The sequence below is a fragment of the Ambystoma mexicanum genome, chromosome 2q (genome assembly GCF_040938575.1).
Source record: "Ambystoma mexicanum isolate Mex_15411 chromosome 2q, UKY_AmexF1_1, whole genome shotgun sequence".
NCBI classification, from domain to species: Eukaryota; Metazoa; Chordata; class Amphibia; order Caudata; family Ambystomatidae; genus Ambystoma; species Ambystoma mexicanum.
Genome location: NC_090924.1, coordinates 534,094,482 through 534,117,858, shown reverse-complemented (window position 1 = coordinate 534,117,858; position 23,377 = coordinate 534,094,482). Strand labels below are relative to the sequence as shown.

The 23,377-nt window shown below is 45.0% G+C and overlaps 1 protein-coding gene across 1 annotated transcript in view; it reads left to right on the top strand.

Moving 5' to 3' along the window:
- DNAH3 (dynein axonemal heavy chain 3) overlaps positions 1–23,377 on the top strand; it is a 1,861,430-nt gene that overhangs the window by 777,348 nt on the left and 1,060,705 nt on the right. The window contains exons 26-30 of the mRNA XM_069647670.1: positions 5,276–5,386; positions 6,927–7,041; positions 8,141–8,339; positions 13,894–14,002; positions 18,159–18,272. Coding sequence (XP_069503771.1) covers positions 5,276–5,386; positions 6,927–7,041; positions 8,141–8,339; positions 13,894–14,002; positions 18,159–18,272 — 648 coding nt within the window. The remainder of the gene's footprint in view (positions 1–5,275; positions 5,387–6,926; positions 7,042–8,140; positions 8,340–13,893; positions 14,003–18,158; positions 18,273–23,377) is intronic.

The window sequence follows — 23,377 nt, the reverse complement described above, 5'->3', positions numbered from 1 at the left end:
AACGAAGTAAATCCTGCAATGAGATAAAAAGCAGAGTAGACTGTTAAATTGGCAAACACGAACCCGGTTGAGGGATGCCTACAAATCAGGGTGAGGCATGATACACCAAGAACATTTTGTTAAGATTGAGAGTGAAAGGCCGTAGTGAACCCGATGGAGGGAGGCCCACGTGTTGTGAATTAAAGCAAGTGTGAACCCGACAGACGGATGCCGAAAGAAAGCTAGGTCAAGTTAAACTTCGCTTTCTGAGGAGATAAAGCAAAGCATGAACTATGTTTAAAACTTCATGAACTGTGTTAAAGAAGGCTGTAGTGAACCCGACGGAGGGAGGCCCACGTTGCAAGGAGGATCCAAGCCCGGCAGAGGGAGATCCTACGGGTGAAGAGCAATCGGCCAAGGTGTACCATCACCGAAGGAACTTTTGTTTGTTTGTTGTTTTGATCCAGCAGGTCTTCTAAGGCAAGAGACTTTGCAGAAAAGAGACTTGGCCCCTGAAGGTCCTGGCATCGTTGAATAGAATTGTGAACCTCGTGCTGTAGAGGCCCAGGAACGTGCTTTGCTCAGAAATCCTGCCTTGTCCCGTGCCTAAAACTTTGAGGAAGGGAGACCCAGCCATACCATCCTGACTTATCAATTTGTGAACACTTCTTTTTTTCTGGTGAACATTATCCCACACTCTTTTGTAACTTAGTGGTAAGGATTGATAATAGGTTTTTTACTATAGGCCCTTTTTATTTGACAAGACGCTACTAGGACTGCCTTATTATTATTTGATGGTTGTAGCTTGCTCCCATCTTAGCTTTAGGTTTAGTTTAGGCGTTTTTCTCACCCATTTATACAGTTTAATAAACACCCTTGGACTGTGATCACGTGCCTGTCTTTATTGTTGCCAACATGAGTTCCTTACACAGTGCATCTTTTTCTTTTTGTTTTTATCAATGCTACAAGAGGTATTTGTTCTTCTTTTCCAGGGAACAGCACGTGTCCCTTCTGGCAGATATACTGCTTCTTTCTCTGCTTTGTCTGCTTTTTTGTTACCCAGTGAAGGGAAACCCTGTCCCCCTGTATGGGCCGTGCACTTAATTATTGCCAATTCTACTGGGAGTGGCAGCATTTCCAATAATGTACTCAAAAGTGCTGCATGTTGCACTGGTGTACCATCACTTCTCTTGAATCCTCTCCTTACCCATCTTGCTAGTCCTGAATGTACAGTGGACATACAATAGGAAAAAGGTTGAGTGCATATATAGCTACCCCTGCCTCTTATCTATAGGTTTGGTAGTACCTCTGTGTGAGGTGCAGATAATTAATGAATACAGCACTGAGCAATGCTCACTCTTCTGTGTAACACAACTTCAATTATTTATACACATAATTTTACAAAACTTATATGCAAATTACATCTTTACAACAAAGCATTATACAATGCGGGATTAGCAAGAATGTATCCTTGATACAAAAAAGGAACATGTTTGAACAAGTTGGACAAAATTGTTCTATATGGGTATGTATAGGAACCACTTATTCTACTACCCAGAGTCTGTTATTTGATCTTACAGTTCACTCATTTGTTTGGATAGACTATATTATTTACAAGTGGTTAATGCCAAACATTGCCCTGTGGGTCACAGGCGAAAGCTCTCTTTTCCACTTCTGGATGTTTTCTAAAACGATTGCCGACACAACATGAGGATTCGCGCATCCCAGCAATCCTCATCTCTGGGTGTCTAATGGGGCCTTCATCAGGACGGATGGTTATTTAGTTCATGAGAAGGTAGAAGGTCTGAGGTCTATTGTTCCAAGACTGGGCACTCAGATTTAAGTGAGACCCAGTTAGAGAAAACGACTAACCTGTACGATATTCAGACACAATGGGGCAGTTCTTTGTAGATCCCGGCGGAAGTTGCTTTCCATATGGATGGATATTGATTCTAGTTGGCTCTCTTCCTCCGAATTGGGCAAGGACCTATGTTAATAACAATTATCTAATTAGAGCTATCTTGATAGAGGCACCTACCATTTGTTGATACGGTGTCATGATACCTACCCCCGGGCAGCTGGACCAAGCCCATCTGCCCCGGAAGCAGGCATCCGGACATCTGTTTAAACCTCAGAAGCCCCGGCTAGGGGCTATCTGGGTTCAGTCCTGGCGCCTTAGGTGCCAGGCTCATAGTAGAAATCAGTCCTGGCACCTAAGGCGCCAGGCTCATAGTCATCACTTACCTCAGGCAGACCATGCTGCACATGCATCCAGGGCAACGTGAGACCTGGAGGGATTATTTTTCCACAAGGGCTACTTTTCACTCGGGTGTGGTTCTAGGGACTTCTTACCTGGGACTACTTTCAAAGCTATTTAAACCACGTCCGATCTTCAACACACGCTTCGCATTATTCTGCATTTAGCAGCGTAACACTCGCCTTGTCTGCAAACCTGCATCCAGCCTTCTGCCACGCCCGCCTCAAACACGGAGCCCCTACGAGAGAAAGGAAAATAGAAGAAGAGGTTAGATTACAGACTTTAATCTGATTCCTCACCTGATTTCGGATCCTGCATCACTCCGAGCCTTAAGGGACATTCTTCCAGCACGCGTCGCATCCCAGCTGCAGCGCCGCTCCATTTTCACCAGCCCACAGCATCTCCGACTCAGCGCTGCCTCCGTCACTTTTTCGGTGATTTTCAACACCTGGGGAAAAGACAAGAAAAAGCAAGGTGAGCCTAAAGAGACTAAAAAGACAATCACTTACATTACAAGATTTACCTGATTATCAACGGAGGCTTTATTCTTCAATACGCCGCATCAGGAAAAAAGGAAAAGATAGTGGCTAATTTCACGCATCTTTACAGGATAGTTTGGGTAATACAGACTCTTACCTGAATGCCGCCAGCAACCTCCAGACAGAATTTGCCGCCGCAAATCAACAGGGGAGTGCAAGAGTGAACTTTGGACATTTTGAACTCTTTAAAAACTTGCCAAACTCCAGACTCAATAATCCTCCAGAACCCCAACACTTAAAACCAGTGAAGTAACTGGTATCTACGCGCCCCTGCATGCCACGCAGGATGGAGAGCTCACTAATCAAAAACATAAGGTGAGGACACTGACCGGGAATATCGGAGGTGGCAAGTGGGGAGATCGGGAGCAGGGAGGGGGGTCTGCATTCACACCCACAGGGCTAAATACAGTTCTCCATCTACAGGAGAATATTTCTACGAGTCAAGCTTACAAGACTGAGGGGGTCCGTCCAGACATTAATCTTTGCCGTACGCTTCACGCTGGTGGAGGCCGCAGCTGTCCGGGTTCGATCTATGCCCCTGTGGGAACCAGGTGAGCGTAACATACGGTGTGTCCTCTATAGTCACCACAAATACAGGCATGTGTTACTGACCCATGTGTGTGACTGACGGAAACGCAGAGATTATCCGGTGCTTGGTTCCGTCCCTAGTGGTGCTACCTCTCTTCGTAGGTGCTGTGGAGAGAATTTATTGCATATTAGGGGACATCTTATGCTTGATTACTGGCATCATATGATACTTGCACTGCAGGGGAAACATCACTCCTACAGTGCTTTGTGATGGAGTTAAACAGGAGACATACCCACGCCTAGTGCGCTCTCAAATATTGTGCTCGGGCGCCTCTCTAAAAAAAGAATGTCATTATTAAAAATGTTTTCTCTGCAGGGAAATTTCTGTGTTTGCTGATCTATTGGATTTCATGAAAGACTCCTACTGGAGTCAGTCTTCCCCCATGTTGCCCTTGTTTTAACATGTGCATAGTGTCTACAAATGTATGTAAGGCAATCTGTACTGAGTATGCAGATGCTGTGCCGGGGTACACTCTCTCAACCACATGTCTCACTAGTTGGCCTCGATAGCCGATCACGTTTTGTACCTGTAATTGCTCGCTTCACTAACTCATACCAGTGGGAGAGCGGGGCACTTGAATAATGCAAGATTAGTTCTTGCTTACAAATGCTCTCAGCGGGACTGAAGTCTCCAGAGGCTTGGTATGGAGGTTACTGAGGCCGCGTTTGGTCTGTAAATTCTGGTTACCAGGGGAACGGCTTTATGTCCTTATCGATTCTGGATGCCTAAAGGGCTGCGGGGGAGCACAAGATTCCTGGTGGACATATTCAAACATGTTAAGCGCAGAGTGCGTTCATATACCCCAGTGTCATTGCTTTTCATGGAATACAAAGATAGAGGGGATAGATCAATCCTTGTACTGACATTGTATTAACGTCTTGCCCTTCTGACATGTTAAGTGCCTCAATTAATGCCACCAATTTTGCTGCTTGTGCAGAGTAGTGATTTGGCAGTCGTGTTTGGGAGTACACTATCAATTCTCCTTCCTTATGTATTCCATGTTTGTTTCCCACTACTGCTGAACCAGAATGCCTTTGTCCCGAATATGGATTGATACTTGAGCTCCCGTCAATAAAGATTATTTCCCCCTCTCAATTATTTATTCTTTTACTAGGGGGTTCCCTTCATTCCTGTCCATACACGCCAGACAATCATGTGCATAATCTCCCTCCCGTGTTCGTTCTGCAATGAATTCTGCTGGGTTTACCATCCTACACCTCACCCATTCTATTGCAGGATTTGTTAGTATAAATTCATACCTTGATGCTCTCTGCATTGTCAATGTTGAGTTGGACCTTTCTAGTACTGTGAACAATGCATGTTCCATGTACACAATTACTGGCCACCCCATCATAATTGTTGATGCTTTCTCAATTGCGAATGTAGCGGCAGCAAGTGCTTGCTCACAAGGAAAGTCTTGCTGCATCACTGGATCTAGTAATCCACTGCAATAGGCCAGTGGCTTGTGTCCCTGTGCCTTCTTTTGTGTCAGTACGGCTGTCCTTACCTTGCTATCCGAATGTGAACACAATGGAAACTTCTCTTTATAATTGGGTTTAGCCAATACTGGAGCATGTGCCAATTCATTTTTGAGTTTGTCAAAATTGTAATTCATTTCAGCTGTCCATTTGATGCTGTTTTTGTTTTTCTGAGCTTCCTTGAGTGCTTGGAGAAGTGGCCTGGTGTAAGTGCAGAAATCGAAAACCCATGGTCTGAAATAATTACATAAGCCTAGGAACTGTTGCATTTCTTGCATCACTTTCACTGTCTTTGGTCTGAGCATCGACCCCACACTAATTATTATTATGACATGTTAATAATCCGATTGCTTACATGAAGATGTTTATAAAATGAAAGGACCATGTCTGTTATCTGCTTGTAGTTTTGACAATGCTGGTAATTCTCTTTTAGGTTCCTCGAAAAAAGTGGGTGTTGCAGTGGGCGGGTCAAGTGGTCATTTGTGTTTCTACAATCTACTGGACCACAGAAGTATCTGAAGCAATAACCAGCAACTCTTTACCTGTAAGACACTGTTTTCTGAATGTACTGTTATTTTCAGCTCTCGTCATGTATCAGTTGGAAGACTTTCTTTTGCATGTGTTTCTATCTTGTCATATTTGATTTGGTTCCTCTATGAATAAGCAAGTACAGACGCAGGTCTCCAGGCAGCACCAGCCAAGAATTTAGGCCACGAAACACCAGGTTGGCTCTCATACACCCTTGCAATACAGCCAGTCTAGGACCCATTGATGCCCACTGCAGGTGGTACCTTAAGTGGATGCCTAGAATCGCCTCAATGTAGAACTACTGGTCCAGCAACAGGGGGTATCACCAACCAACCAAGTAGTGTTTCGGCACTGTTGGGCCTTATCCGTGAGGTGCAGCTAAAAGCGCTTCTTCACAAGCCAATGGGGTCAGGTAAGCGGTGAAGATGTGCTCAATGCCTTTGATAAACATTGGTTCACCTTCATCTCAAGCCCCATTTGCCTGTGACAGTACACTTCTAGCTGCACCTCGCTGATGATGCCCAGCAGGGCCGAAACATGCCATGGCTGCACATGTTAACCTGTAGAGGGGACGTAGCTTGGCAGTCCGGGATGGACTAGCCCTTTGGTAGCAGGATCAAGGCTCGTTTGCATATGTTGGTCTCCTCAGACAGCTAAATAACAATGGTATGGGTGTTTGCCAACAGCAGTGCCATTGGTTGTGATGAATTCAAATCCTTCCATCCCTCACGTTTTGATATAAGACACACGCACATAAATACCTATAGCTACACATAGAACCAAAATAGCATGAAGTTTCAGCTTAGCACATTTGCCTGATAGAAAAAAAAGGTGACCATAGAACAGTGAAAAATGACGGATCCGAGCATCAGATGAGTTCTTGTTGCCATTTACCCCGAGCGCTGTGTACTGGCGGGTTGTTAAGGGGCATCTTCAGCCTCCTTGTGGAGAAGGTGGAGTTTAAGTAAACTGAACAGTAAATGAGCCCAAGTTGCGGCAGATGGAATGCTTGAACAGGGAACGACAGACTTTCAAATGACTCACTGCACACCACTTAATGCAATCCAGTATTCCACTAGCCTTCATGCTCCAAAATCCAAGTAACTGATCACGCTCGATTAGTTAAGACTAACTCGTACAACCATAATAAGTCTTGTCCGTAAGGGTCAAGGTTCAAGTGTTTCTATTGTTTTGGAGAGAAAGGTAGAGAGTGAGGGAGAGAAAAGGAAAGAGAGGGAAAAAGAGAAGGGGGAGCAGTGGGATTACAATCTTATGTTTTACGATTTTTATGCATATGTAAATACTGTAATAAATAAATATATGTGCACACTCGCATATATATATACATACCACATCCTACCTTTTGTATACATTTACCATAACTATCCAAAGTTCCTCAAGTCTTCTCATGTCCTATGCCATGCTGCAGCACGATGCACAGAAATAATTCAAAATACACCATGTGCATTTTTGTTTGTTGTTATCGTCATCAAAAGTATTTGTTCGCAGAGATGTATCCATCAGCTCCAATGAAAATGCTTTTATTTCTCTCCAAGGCCTTCCTGGAGAAGAGCAACCACCAGATCAGCGAGATTGTAGAGCTCGTCAGAGGGAAGCTCGGTGGCGGCGCGCGCTCCACCCTCGGAGCACTCACAGTTATTGACGTTCATGGTAACATCCTCAGCAATGGGCACCTTTAGGACTGAAACCAATGTCACTCACAAAGTTAGATTATTTGGGGTGCGGTTTATTCAGAATGTGATGGGAAAACATGCATGTATGAGAGTAAACCCCTAGTTTAGACTGTGTTTAACAGTTCCAATGCATGTTTCCTACTTCCTAAACATAACTGGAGTGTTTCATGTTTTTTGTGGCCCAGTCTTTAAATTGTTCACGATAAGCGCTTTCCTTGCAGCCCTTAATGTTGAATAATGTGTCAAACTGTGACACAATATAAATCATTTTGCCAGAGACTCTACATCCGGCCAAGCATTTCCCTTCTACACAACGTTATCCTAACCAGTGTACTCACTCCACACGGATTATACAAAATGCACTGCTTTGTGGCACACAGACATCATAGCCACACGAGGGTGGATAAGGCAATGGAGATACATTCAAGCAGGGAAATGGTGGCCACATAACATAACATAACATAACATAACATGCACACAGCACATGCCTCCACACACGTGTGTGAAACCGTGAAGTGACACAAGTTGCTCAGGCGCAACTCAGAATGGCCCCTTACCAACAAAGTACTCTTCCCATATCATGCCAGAAAGGCATATCTGCCTGTGGGTGTGCTACTTTCCTTATAGCTCTTGCTAGTGTGATAGCTCAGCAAGTTCAGCTCCCGTTTATCATAGCTGCACAAGTTCGAATCCCAGCACCATCTTCAGCCTTCAATAAATTGGGTAATACAAAAACGACAGCAATCATTATAGAGCTTAGAAGTGGGAGGAATCTGACATAGCAGCTGTATTGAAAGCATATTTCTAATGTTATTGCTGCTATTTGTGGGCCTGGGACCTGATTATTTGCCAGTGGTCGTTCTAAATGGCCTCTCCTAAATGTATTTTTAGGATACTGCTGGAGTAATTTGTATATAAAGATAAATACACTTCGCATTACAAATGGGCAATGCTTTTCATCTGGACTTGATTCACACGATACATATATCGTCTGAACCTGTTTTCGATGTATTACACTCAGCTAAGCCTGTTGATTTCTGCTAAACGAAAAGTCTTGATTCTCTGTGCCTATACAGCGCGTGATGTGGTGGCGAAATTGTCTCAGGACAAGGTGTCCAGCCTGAACGACTTCCAGTGGATTTCCCAGCTGCGATACTACTGGGAGGACGACGACGTCATGGTGCGGATGATAACCACAGTGGTGAAATATGGCTACGAATACCTGGGCAATTCCCCGCGTCTAGTTATCACTCCGCTGACTGATCGGTGTTATAGGTAAGAAAAGCATCAACAAAATGGACGAACGGCCTAGATTCACTCTTCCTTTACAAAATGCACAGAGTGCGCCAGCTAAAGCATCCATTCTTGCTATTGCACACGTGTGCTTTGTGTTGTCCAATTAGGAAAGGGGGCACGCAGGCTGAATCTGACAGTAAAGGCCCGTATTCCCTGCACTGTGCTCTGTTATGTGAGGTAGCAGCTGCCATTTCCCTTGCCGCTCAGCCGTTATCTTCGTCTCCGTTTTTTGTATCCCCGGATCCTCTCTGGTGGTGAGCTAGGGTCACTTCTAATCGCCCGCAGCTCCTGGCATCCTCTCTAGGCCGGGCTCCCCCTTTTCCTATTCCAGCATTCTCTGTGCTTGCCACGCGATTCCTCTTCGGCTGCCGGCAGTGCGTCCCATGGGCCACCATTCTATGGCTACTTCTTTTTTGTTTGTTTTGAGAAGGGGGTTCTGAACTGAGAATATCTGGTTGGCATAGCAACTAGGGTGGCCAACTGTCCCGCTTTTAGAGGAATTGTCCCGCAATTAGGGACTCTGTCCCGCCGTTTGCAGAGTGGCTGTGCGGGACGCAGGTTGTCCCGACTTTCGTCAGGACAACCTGCATCCATCACAGCCACTCTGCGAATTGAAGTGTGCAGTTAAACAGCAAGGCGCTGCGCCTGCTGCTTTCATTCACCGGGCTGCTCTGCAGCCCGGGCTCCTTTTGAGCCTGCAGGTCGAGCTGTGACGCTTGATACTGGCTTCATTCAAATGCTAATGGTTTGTTCCTGGGTCGTGATGGTCATGTTTTCTGTTAAAAAACGTGACCATCACTTCCCAAGGACAAACCATTTGCATTGCAATTAAGCTTGGCGTCAGAGCATTACAGCTCGACCTGCAGACTCTAAAGGAGCCATTAAAAAAAAGCAAAAAAAAAAGGGGGCGGGCCAAACCTGAATGACGTGGTGACGTCATCGCTGCCCTGTGGCCAAGTGTCTCGCAAAATGCTATGAAAGAGTTGGCCACCCTAATAGCAACCCGCAATGCAATGCCATACCATGAACATGCCAACTCGCTAAAGTTTTTTTTTTTCATACACCTTTTGCCGCAGTGATCGAAGTGAGCGGGAACAGTCGGAGCAGTGTTCCACTACTTTTTTTTTATTTTCTGTTTACCATTACGACCATATTCACCATTCTATCCAGAGCATGTGTTCATGTATGTCCCTGTGCAAGTGTAAAGTTGTAATAGGAGCCTTAGTCACTAGTCACTTAGACTAATGCAATACCCCGGCTGCAACACATTGCCACATGTTCCGCAGTGCTTGTCTTCCGCCTGCCCTCTCCCCTGCCGAGACCACAGTTCCACTACTTTTATTATTTTCTGTTTACCATTACTCTACTTTTTACGACCATATTCACCATTCTATCCAGAGGATGTGTTCATTCATGTCCCTGTGCAAGTGTAAAGTTGTAATAGGAGCCTTAGTCACTAGTCACTTAGACTAATGCAATACCCCGGCTGCAACACATTGCCACATGTTCCGCAGTGCTTGTCTTCCGCCTGCCCTCTCCCCTGCCGAGACCACAGTTCCACTACTTTTATTATTTTCTGTTTACCATTACTCTACTTTTTACGACCATATTCACCATTCTATCCAGAGGATGTGTTCATTCATGTCCCTGTGCAAGTGTAAAGTTGTAATAGGAGCCTTAGTCACTAGTCACTTAGACTATTGCAATACCCCTGCTGCAACACATTGTCACATGTTGCGCTTGGCTTCCGCCTACCCTCTCCCCTTCCGAGACCACAGTTCCACTACTTTTTTGGTACACTTCTACCACTGCTTTGACGTACTCCTCAACGAGGAGTTCCCTAACGATATTTAATCCAATCAGCAGCGTCAGGCCCTGGCTTTCCATTTCACAGCCGCACAGTGATTTGTAAGGTTGCGATATTGGACTCTTTTGACCATTGGGCTATTCTCCCTCCCATTCCCTCCCCGCTGGCTCAATTGGGCTACTACATCCCATTAGTGCAGTAAAATATGGGGGTGTGCAGAGTGTGGACTATTTTGGGCTACTTTCGACTGGAGATATGTTTTTAGTACTCTAGAGGCTGTCTCTCTAACCCCCCACCAGACGCCCACTCTTTTTACCCCCCACTCTCTCTACTCCACCCACCCTGCTCTCTCTACCCCCACCAACCCCACCCCATTGCATGTGCTGGTTGGGTTTTGTTTGGTCTATTGTGGCATACTTACGGCGAGTCCTCCAGAGCCTACTTTGGTATTCATTTTTTTTGCCCCCAACTAACTACCACCACCCACACTCTCTCCTCCCCACTCTCTCTACACCTACTGCCCACTCCCACTACACCCACCCTACCCCCACTCTCCCTAATCCCGACCCACGCTACCCCCATTCTCTCTCCCCCACACACCCCAACTCTCTCTAAAAAATCACACCCACTAAACCCCAATTTATCCCCACCCACCCTACCCCTGCTCTCCATACCCCACCCACCTTGCCCCCATTCTCTCTCCTCCACACACCTCGATACCACCTTAGACTACTCAAAGCTATCAGGCCCTACTTATCAGAGGATAACTGTGCCATTATTGCAAGAGCAATCATAATGTCCCGCCTTGACTATGGTAACGCACTGGTCCTAGGCTCCACCAAACAATGTTTGCACAGTTACCAAGTTGTTCAGAACAATGCGGTAAGGATCATTAAGTACAAAACCAAATCGCAGCATATCAGTGACTCCAGAAGGGAGACAAATTGGCTGAAAAGATAGGGTGCACTTCAAGGCCTTAACGCTGGTGCATAGATGCATCTTTGGAAAAGCTCCGGCCTACCTAAAATCCAGGATACAATCCTATGTACCCAGCAGAACATTAAGATCCTCCAACCTGGGTAAAATCATAGTGACCCCGCACAAGCTCAAATGTGGCATGGGCAGATCCTTTCCCATATTAGCAGCCGGCCTTTGGAACAAACTCCCCAACCACATAAGATTGGAAGCCAACTACATGTGATTCCACAAACTAGTGTAAACCCATATTTTCAAATCAGAACCTCCCCCAGGTCACTTACCTAGCCTCTGTGTGATCTCGCTGAATGTCACGTCTCCACGTCAGTCACTGTCTACATTGTCCTTGTGTCCATGTCTCTGCGCCCCAGGCCTGCGAGCTACCGACGCAATATATATTATTAAATAAATAAATAGACTTTCTCTAAAAAAAAAGCCCACCCATCCAAACCCCACTATCCCTACAGTCACAACACACCCACCCTACCCCTACTCTCTCCCACACACACACCCCGAATCTCTCTGACCCCCCACCCACCCTAACCCCACACTCTCTACTGCCCCAACACACCCACTCTACCCCCACTCTCCCTGCAGGCACCCACCCAACCTCACTCTCTCTAACCCAGCTACTCACCCTACCCCCCACTCTCTCCAGCAAAAATACCCACTCTCTCTACCCCCACCCACCCTACCCCCACTCTCTCTTCCCCACCCACCCTACACCCACTCTCTCTACCCCCACCTACCCTACCCCCTCTCTCTCTACTCCCACCCAAGCACCCACCCTCTATACGCCACTCTCTTCCCCCACCCACACTCGCACCCTACCCCCAATCTCTCTACCACCACCCTCCCACCCTACCCCCAATCTCTCAAGCCCCACTCATCCACCTTACTACCACCCTCTTTACCCCATCCACTCACTGTACCCCCACTCTTCCTACCAATATCCACTCTCTCTACATACACCCACTCTCTCTAATACCACACCACCAACCCTTCCCCCACTCTCTCTACAGCCACCCCACCCTCTCTACCGCCATCGATCCCAGCCACGCTCTCTCTTTCCTAACCTATATTGCTATCATCTTTGGCGTATGATTTTAATTGAGCCTAGCAAACTGTCTGTGCTCAGAGACATGGAGCCGATGGCATCTTCTAAAACGTGGTTAAACAGTTTCCACTAGAATAGGTGTCCTGGCTAACACTGTACCCAGTTGTTTTTGTCACCAGTCCTCTCTCTGGCTCTTCCTGAAAAATAAAAATCAACGATTACTACCTTGGCCCAAGGCATTACACAAATACACAAATCAAACATTACTCTCTAATAGAGCTTCCACAGAGATGTCTGAAAGTTGCTTTGTCCCTAATTTCTGGATCCAGGTGGCTAGCTAGTGCTCCAATATGTATATTATTTATGTATTCATGTGCTGTGTTTCATAATGCACTACAGGCTGAAACACTGAACTAAACGGTACCTTTAAACTTTTTTAAGAAATGGGGTGCTCTTCCCTCGAAACTCCAGCAACTGCAAGATTACACCCCAGCCAGCAGGACACTGCAAGGGTCAGCACGGAATCTGCTCACCAGAAAGTGATATGCACATTGGAAGGCAAGGCTAGGACGGTATAACTTCATCCTTTGTGGTCCTTACCAAGAGCAAACCTTTACACATTAGATGCCCCTTGTCTGCACAGAGAAGACCGCAAACCAGCTCCCTTCTCTGCATGCAATCTCCTATGTGCAATTTTGAATCAGTTTGAACAGGGGTGTAAATATAATATAGAAATCAATCTGGGCAAATCCAGGTTACTGTGCTCCATTCACACCCTTTTCCAAAACGATTCCTAAATGCCTTCTTCCATGTACGTGAATGACAAAAGGCATTTACATGGATTAAAATGGAATCCGCCTGAATTTAGAATTAATGTTGCATGGAAGATACAGTCGCACTAACATAAAGAAATGCTGCTGTACATAGAAAGTTTAGAGGTACCGGCCACTTTCATTTTGGGACCATTGTGTCCTCTGCGGCATTGTACTCCCCTCTCGTCTCTCTTCCTATTCGTTGTTGCACACCACCTCTTCCTCTCCATCTGTCTGTTGCCTTTCATACAGATTTGGTATTCTCCACCGCAAGAGGTTGCTCATTCTGTAGTTACCTGGTGGCCATCTCGCAGTGGAATTTGCCTTGTCTTGTGATCCTCTTTCCAACAAAGGTGTTAATTAGATCCCAAAACTAGTGGCCAGGAATAATAGCCTCAGTCATGCGCTTGGGGTCTCTAAAAGGACTTCAGTGTCTAGAGCCTTATTAATGGTCCTTGATTTACTTGGGACAGTTAACTCTGGGTCCAGGTACTTCAGCCTGGAAAGCCCCACACTTCGGGCACTAATTCTAAATTACTGGTTGAGGAATCCAGAGGTATTGTATTAACTGTAAATAGCTGATGTACCCTTTAACATGTGACGTTGAGTATCAAGTTTTATAATAATAAAATAAAGAGAAAACACGTTAATAGTAACAATCGTTAAATAAATTGTTGGTCTTTACATTTTACTTCATTAAAAACAATTCATTTGTGTATTCTATGGTAGTGTTAGCAAAATCTGCTGGGAATATCAGTTTAGCCATGGATGGGAATGTCTTCAAGAAATAAGTGAGATAAGGAAGGAGATGGGCTACATGTCCCAACTCTCGATGACTCTGTAGACCTATTTTGTTTGTAACAGTTGTCTTTTTTTCCACAGAACACTGATGGGAGCATTGAAACTGAATCTTGGTGGTGCTCCAGAAGGCCCAGCCGGGACTGGGAAAACAGAAACTACCAAAGATCTTGCAAAAGCCATAGCCAAGCAGGTATTTTGTAGACAACAGCTAGCATTGCACAGCACTCACTGCACTGTTGACATTTTGGTACTCTGGGGAAGTCTGTACACAATGATCTATTTCCAACTTTAATTTGATGGTGTAGTACATTAAACAAAATGTTGCCCAGTGTTAGAAGCTTTCAGGCTCATAGCGTTTTGGGGACTTAGAAATAATGTTTGTGTAATAAAAATCTAACAATATGTTTGTTAAAATATAGTCCAGTATTTCTTCTAAATGTTTTCTCATCACAGAATTTCATCTCGTCAGTTAACTAAGATCCGTTTTGAGGATTTGGAAACATGATTTTTGAACTGAGAAATACTCAAAATACCTGCAGTTTGTGGGTTTAGACTATTCATATGTCTTTGGAACCTGTTATTTATACCAATATAGCTAGCTGTGCAACACCCAGGCCTTATGATCCCCTTTCCAATGGCACTCTTGAAACTGTATTTCTTTGTGATGATTCAACTGATATGGTCTTTGGAGAGGCATTTCCTGTCACTTTTTATGAGTGTCCATTCGATACAAAGTTGAAGTGAACGTTTATATATTTAATACAGCTATACAGTTAAATAAGGGGGATACAAAAATACTAAAGATAAAGGTTATGGTATTTGTAGCTTAGGATAAGAGGATTTCTAAGTGCAAAGATGAAGTAAGGCGTTTATCGCACTGGAAGTAATTCCAGAGCGTTAGGGACTATAGGCCAAATTAATAGAAGCAAGAGTTGGCACAGTAGGGGTGCGTGGACGAGGGATAGTTTGTTGACAGACAGGGCAGGACACAATGGCCCTGATTGACAGAGCGTTTTTCAATGGGATTTTGCCATTAAACACTGCTTCTGTGAATTAGGCCCAATGTTTTGAGAAGATGGAAGAAGGGAGCCAATGAAAAGTAGGAACACATGCAGAGCGTTGGTTGTCAAGGCAAGAGTTTCAGTTAAGATTTGTACAACCGGGAAAATGATAAAGGGGTGTTTTTCATGAGGGCTAAAGCAATGTAAGCGACAGAAGCACAATGTGGAGAGGTTAGAAGTGTTTAAATTCAGAGATGAATCAAAGATAAAGATGGCGCTCATTCTAAGCAGAGAGAGAGAGGGTTGATCTAGGTCGAACTTGGGTGGAAAAAATAAATGGTGACCAGAGATCGGGAGAGCGATGTGGACAGGCAGAGAAGAAGGCGTTTTCAGGTCTGTTACTATCTTGGATTCTTCATCTTAGCAAGCGCCATACTGCCAGTTTGAGACCTCAACGTTTTTCATGCTCTTGGTTATTAACATTACATATTTCCCAGGACATAGGGCCTCATTATGAGTCCAGCGGTAGCCGTGCCGGTAAATCTGGCATGCTGCCACCGGAGTCATTTTTTTTCCGGCACCCAGCAATGGGGATCTACCGGGGCATTCCAGCCACGGCGGACCTGATAATTCCTCATTGCCGGGTGCCAGAATATTTTACTCCCCATTCCCATTTGAGTCCCTTTGGACTCAATGGGAATGGGGAGCACGGTAGCACCGGCACCATTCTGAATGGTGCCGGTGCTACCGTCAGTGTCTGTGGGCGGGTGCCATTCCACCCGCCAGGTCAGATCTGGCGGGCTGGGGGGCACCCGCCCGCAGAACTCGTAGTTATCCGGTCCGGTAACAACGGTGCCGGTAGCTTACCAGCACCATTGTTACCAGACCGACTAACTTATAATGAGGCCCAGTAGATGTTTCTTGAAAGTGGGCAGATATAGTGATAGATATCATAAACTACTAGGCCATGTATGGTGCCACTAGGCCCATTCCCATCAGTTTCTTTCTCAGGGCCACAGGTATCGGAACATAGGAAGACTTGCGTGGAATTCCAGCATTCACACATGTGAATCAAATAACTAATTTGGTGTGGCATCATGACAACTGTGTATGCATTTTACTGACACCTTATTGAGGTTACATTCTGCCTCTTGTGATGAATCCAGTGGAGTTATCACTGATTTACCCGCGGTGGCATCCTCCCATGTGATCAAGGGACAGCAGTCACTGCATGATCTGGATCCTGGGGGCAGCTGTATAGGGAGGAATCACATGGTAGGAGACAGCTGTAAGGTGGAGGTGATGAATCCATTGAATGAGACAAGACATCCCCCTCTTTACCTTCAGGACAACTCTAGAATACCTAAGTCCTTAATAGCTTGTTGTCATCTAACCGCTCCATCCTGTAGTAAAAGTCCGAAAACCTTTCCTCTGAATCACTATAATGAAGCCCCCATTTATGATTCCAACTATCACAACTCATGCATAACATCTTATGGTTTTGATGTGCCTTTATGTGCCACTTTTAAACAACCATTTCTAAGAAATCCAGTAAAATCTGTGGACTTCAAATCCCATAAACACTCAGGTACTGAGACGAGGAAGAGGAGGAAAGAGGTTATGCAGACCAAGAGAAGCCTGAAGTCTAATGTGCAGACTAGTTGTTTGGCTGAACATAAAGCAGGCAGGACATTTAAAAATGGCAGTGGCATTGCAGAGGAGAACTGTGCAGGAGAGACCAAGGAACCCTGTGTTTGGTATCCTGGCCACAAGGTATCCGGACCGGTGTGGTGAGACAGAAAACAGAGTGCAGAGGAAAGAAAGTCATGGAGAGGCTGGAGGCCACACAGAAACTCCAAGGAACACGACTGCCCAAGCACACAGTGCTCTTTGGTCCGGGGAATACGGCGGTTGCTTGCTGAGCCATGTCGGACCCTGACACAGCATCTGCACAGTCCCAACGGGCAAGAGACAGCACTTTGGAAGCACAAGCAAGTTGAGAGACGCAAAGAAGACCCGCCAGTCTGCCTAGATCAGAGAGAGACCCCAGGCGTTACAACACGCACGTCAGCAAACATTTGAACTGTAAGAAGTTGCAAATGGCAGAAAGGCACAAACCGTGTTTATATACAATAAAGGAAAAGCACAGTTCAAACACCAATAAGAAGAACGTTTGAAAGCGAACAAAACAAAGTGCTGCAGCAAGTCCCAGGCAAGCATGGATGCATGAAATGTCAATGTAGGGGGAGAGAATTGAAGCAAGTACTACCATAGGCAACTATACCAAACATCTCGGGGTATATGCTGCTGTGGTGTAGTGAAAAGAACAGTGAAACAAATAAGAAGTCCTGGTAGATGAGTACACCAGGCAATTGGGAAGCAATGCCTGTGTGTGGAGAAGGGGGAGTAGAAAGGAAAGCCCTCCCCTCGTGAACTTTTGCAGAAGTCCTAGCAGACAAATAAATCAAGCAGTTGGGAAGCAAAGCCTGTGGGAGGAGAATGGGGGAGGGGGGTAGGAAGGAAAACCCTCACCTTGTGAACTTTTGCGCAAGCCCTGGCAGGCAAGAATACCAGGCACCTAAAGTTGTGTAAAGAATTTGACATTGTGAGAAGATATCTGACAGGGGAGTATACCAGGGGATCTGAAAATCCCATAGGATTCCTGGCAGGGGAGTACCAGGCAATCTGCAATAGTAACACAGAGAGTGAAAGAAAGACTTATAAAATTAATTGTTTGGAACTAAAGAAAGACTTTTGTGGAATCTAGTGTTTAAAGTTAAAGAAAGACTATTATGGAATGTATCGTTTGAACAAGTAATTTGTGAATTCAATAGCAAAGATACAAAGACTGTTGGCTAAAGATACACTTTTTGCCATCCGACCTAAAAATCCACAGGAAAGGATACACCCTCTGGATCCAAGGGTCTTTTCTTGGGAACCACTTTTTGTTGGAGCTATCCTTATATTTCTGGTTGTGAACACTCTTTGCTAATATCAAGTCAAAGGCATTTCCATGCACCCTTTGTTGTTTTGTTTCTAGTGTGAGGGTCAGCTTAGAATGTTTTGGACACAAGATCGTCTTTTTAGTTATGGACTACTTGACACAGACACGTTCTTAGTTTTAATTTTCAGGTAGGTAGAATCCTCTTTAGAACAGGGCTAGAGAGGTGTTTTCCCCATCCCGTTTCTGTTTAATAAAATGTCTGACTTAGAGAATAACATAACTTTGTGTCCGTCTCTCATTTCCGACCCCTCACACTTTTCTTTGTTAGCAATGCTTACTATAGAATGCAACATGTTTCATATTCTCATTTCTAATCCTAATGTTCGCTTCTTTTTTGACAGTGTGTTGTCTTTAATTGCTCTGATGGCCTTGATTACAAAGCCATGGGCAAGTTTTTCAAGGGACTTGCACAATCTGGAGCATGGGCCTGCTTTGATGAGTTCAACAGAATTGAGGTAATTATAAAGTTGAATGTGTGCATATTGTCTTGGTTTGTAGTTATATCAATATACCTATTTTTTATTTCAAATTTAAATCAACCCTGAACTGTTGACCTGAATATGATCATTTTGCACTATATAAATCTTTTCAGAATTGGATCCTTGGTAGGGTAACATCATTTAAATATCCTATGTGGACAGAGGGAATACAAAAACTTCCTCATATGAGCCACATCCCAAAGAAAGGGTACAAAACCCCCACTCTTTGACAGTCTTCTCAGTTAAAGTTTGTAGCTACCACAAGAGGATCCCTGGTCACTGCTGCTTAGAGAACGCAGTGGCCAGTGGTCATCCTGTGGCAGAAGTTCAACACAGACACTAAAAATACCTACTCATAGAAGAGCACTCATTTCCAGGACCAGGTTCAAACGTGTTCTATCCAGTTTCTGGTTGAAGGTTGGGCTGTCAAATTCATTAGCTGCTAATTAAAGTGGTAGACAGTTAGAGAGGCTCTGGCCATGATGACATCTCTTTCTAGTTGGAAGGTTAGCAGTAGTCCTCTTTTGAGTATACAGTATTTACAAAAATGGGGTATCTGTTAAAACTACCACCCTCAGCACCACATGGGCTGCTTCTAAACCGAATTTGGCACAGCAGTAAGACATGACCTTTGATTGAGGTAAAATGTTTTACTATTTTGCAGCTTTGGTGTTGATGGCACATGTAACCACATTCAGTGTTCGTTACCAGGATCATTTATTTGGAAGAGACACCTAACCCCTTGGGGTCATCATTGACATAAACCACTTCATTTTGTGGTGACGACACTGGAACCTCAAGCCAGCTGTGAGAAACCAAAAGGTGTCTCACCCGCTAGTCCCCGCCAATCTCTCTCTCTCATTTGGCCAGGGCACGGCCATTGCCTTTGGATCCAGACCCTGGGGGTGGACCAGTGCAGGACGATCACCGGGGTGAGGATCCCTGGGGTGAGAGGAACACCTTTATCCCATCCTACCCGATGGTATATTTAGACCTCCCACCCCTTTTCCTACATGAACACTTTTACACGAACAGCTTGCTCTGGGAGAAAACAGACTCACACCCGAGCCATGTACCTTACATGTCCCAATACTATGGTCAGGCATGGTCAGGCAATTATCGATGATCACTCACACCTGACTTCCATTACACTTCCCCACACAGATAAAAGGCAGAGCACAAGAGCACACTCTGAGCAAGGCAAAACACACAAAGGTACAGCAGTTTTGAGTCGGCAGCTGAATGTGGAGAGAAAGACGGCCAGGTACGAGAGGTTCATGAGAGGGACACCAACCTTGACCTTTTTAGCAGGAAGCCGTTACTTTCATAAGATCAGGAAATCAAGCTGAAGAAACCTGCATTGTGTGTTGGAGATACCGAGGGTCCTCCCGTGTGGCTGACAAAGGCGGAGTGGAGCGGCAGATGCAGTTGTGTCGTCCTTGGCTCCAAGAACAAAGAAGCGACAGAGAACAACACAGCCGGTGAGTTGGGGCGACCAATGCCAGACCGTTCTGTGTTGAAGTCAAGGTTGCAAGAGGCAACATTGTAAAAAGAGCGCTGGAACGAGCATAGTTAAATGCATGTGATAAAAGACGTGAGTAAAGCTAAAGTGCTGGTGAATATTTGAACATTAAAGGAAAGATACGATACCATTAACGGAGTGGTCCGGCACTGTGAATGTGCCCAGTCAAAGGTCTCTGTACGGTAGCCTGACAAAAGAAACGAAAGTAGAAGATTGATATGAAGTGTAAATTGTGTGAAGTGAATCGAAGTGGTCCTGTGACGGTTTAAGAAAAACCCATCGCACATTCAAAAGTCTTTGATTCTCTTATTGGTCTGAGCCTGAACAAGGGAGACCAAATTATGAACATTGTGGAAAAGGGGGTCTGATCCTGGACGAGGGGGATCCATGGTCTAAGCCCGAAGGAGGGAGACCAGTCTTGAACTTATGAAAGTAGAAACCCTGACAGACGAAAATAACTTTTGTGTTTTGTTTGTTACATCAGGCCCTCTGCAATAAGAGACTGTCATCACGAGAAAAACTTTGGCGGAAGACCCTGATGCCTATGTGTTGAACTGTCACCTCGTGGCCTAGAAGCCAGAGTGTGTGCGAAAGCCCGCACGTGTCGCCTTAACTGTGCTGAAAACATGGAGAAGGGAAGCTAACTGCTCAACCATCCTGACATATTGATTCTTGGACACTTTTCTTTTGCATACATTGTTATCCCACACCATTTTGTATGTAGAAGTAAGGATTGGCAATAGGTTTATTAGTATAGGCCATTTTATTTTGACAGACTCCACTAGGACTGCATTATTATTATTTGATGGTCGTAACTTGCTCCCATCTTTAGATTTAGGTTTAGATAGGCATTCTACCACCCCATTGAAGTTAAATTAACACCCTTGAACTGTGATCACTTGTGTCTGTCTGCTCTGTTTGATACCATGCCTTCCTTACACAGCACCGTGTCATCTGGAATGTTAGCAAGATATTCAGCACTGAGCTGCTTGGTATTCTGTTGCCTTGTGGATGAGAAGGTCCCAGCACCAACCACCTTATAACACAATATCCTTCAGACATATATTTCATTGAGCCAATCATACATTCTCCATTGCTGTGCAGTCCATGACACCTCTTGCTTCATACACTTCCACCTTTTGTACTGGACCAGCATAGTGTTCACTGATTAGATGAACTTGTAGATGCCAAGACGACTCTGTACAAGATGGACTATCTCATTATAGTCACTTTAAACAGAAGCACAGTCTATGATTCTGGGAGGGGCAGTCACATATTCAGTCCAATCATGTGATCATGTCCTCTTTGGATATGGTGAACCTTACTGGTAAGAAAGCCCTTGCTAAAACTCTGACTTGAGATCTGATATTCCTCAGAAAATTGATAACTTATGCAAGGAAGGCATGTCATCAAACCACAGCTCAAGGGTATTTATTGAACTTTTGCAAGGGGGTGAAAAACGCCTATCTAAACCTAAATCTACAGATGGGAGCAAGCTACGAGCATCACATAATAAGGAAGGCAGTCCTAGTGACGTCTGGTCAACATAAAAGCGCCTATACTAAAAAAAAAACGATTGCCAGTCCTACTAAATTACAAATAGTGTGGAGTGAAGTTCATGAAAAGAAAGAAGTGTTCACAAAATGATTAGTCAGGATACTTAGGCCGTTGGCCTCCCTTCCCCACGTTTTCAACACGCGGCAAGGCAGTTCACTCAAGCAAAGCACACACTTTGGCTTCCTTAACACGAGGATACAGTTCCAAGTTCAGCATCAGGACCTTCTGTGCTCAAGTCCCTTTTCCATCAGAGTCTCTTGATTCGGAAGGCCTGATGTACAAAAAAAAGCGACAGTTATTTTCTTCTTATTAATGTATGATGTGGGTGTCCCTCCCTGGATCACCCTCTGCCAGGCTCAGAGCCTCTTATTTTACGATTCTAAAATGTCCTTCTCGGGTGACTCACGGTTCATCCCAGATCCCCCTCAGCCGGGCTCAGATACTTTTCACAAATACAAAGTTCAACGTTGGATCCCCCTATTCCGGGCTCAGATCCATTTAACCAAAACAAGGTTCAATTAGTCTCTCTCAGCCGGGCTTGGACCAATTGGCTTTATTTTATGCTATTGACTTTCAAATATGCATGGATTTAGCACGACCCATTGTATGACCACTTTGATACTAAGTTCTCTTTTCACAATGCAGTTGCCATCTAGTTTATACCTAAAAGAGACCTTCGAATAAGCACCCATGTGGTGCCGGACCACTCTGTACACAGTATCTTTATTCGGTTTTTACAAAGTACATTCACTCCTTTAGTTTCCACTTGATCGCGCCTCTCATCACATGCGCTTCAAACACTGCTCTTTACAGAATTCTTCATACAATGTTGCCACTTACAACCTTGGTTAAAACGCAAACTGATTTTGCCTCGGTTTCTCCGACTCACCAGCTGTGCTGCTTTTACTGTTGCAGCTGTCTTGCAAGAGCCAAGGACAGTACCACAGTGGCAATCGCTCCTCCTGGCCACGGTTATCGACACAGGAGCGTCCTGAATACCTTCGATGCACAATGAAGGTTTGTTCAACTTCAGTTCCCGGTCTTAGGCTTCTCACTTTCTGAGGCTCATAAAAGTAGTGATTTCGGGAGGTCAAGGGTACTTCCCTCCTTGCAACCCTCTCCGGTCTCGCCGTCTTTCTTCTTGTGTTAAATCGCCACCTTGGAAATGCTGTTTCCTCGTGTGCTTTTCCTCGCTCGGAGTGTGCTTTCGTGCTCCGCCTTTTATCCGTGTGAGGAAGTGTGATGAGAGTCAGGTGCGTATCATTAGTAATTGCCTGACCAGGGTGTTGGGACATGTCAGGTATATGGCTCTGGTGTTAGTCTGCTGTCGCTCGCGATGAACTATCCATGAGAAAATATTTGTGTTGGGAAAGGGATGGGGGGGGTTGAGCTTATAGGTATCCTACCTGCTAGGATGGGGAAAAGGTATTACAGGAAAGAGGATACCGCGTCTCACCCACGTCTCACCCGTTCTCCCACTTCCCCTCCCGGAAGACCCCCCCCCCTATCCAGGTGATCCTCCCGCACTTGTCCACCCCCGGGAACTGGATCCAATTGCGATGGCTGTGTCCTGGCCACCTGGATGACAGATCCCCGGGGATTAGCGGATGAGACACCTTCAGGTTTCTCACACTTAACATTTATTGGCACAGCCCCCTTTCAGGCTCAGGCCCATTAAGGAATTAAAATCATTATAATAAGATAGTAATATTGTTAAAGTAGGTGGTGTGGATAGAGGAATGTATTATAGAGCGCCCCAGCAGTGAAGATCCATTTTACTGTACAGAGTTCAAGCTCTGCAGTGGCTGTAGCATTCATCGAGAGTTTAAAGACAGGTACAGGGGAGATGGCACCTCCTCAGATTAGAACCATAGACAGGCAACTCAATCCAAACAATGACTCCTTTCACATTACACATTTCTACAGCACCCTGGTGAGGAAATCTTTAGCTATTGTGAGATTTATGGCAGACCATAATATCAAAATCATAATAAGGTCATCA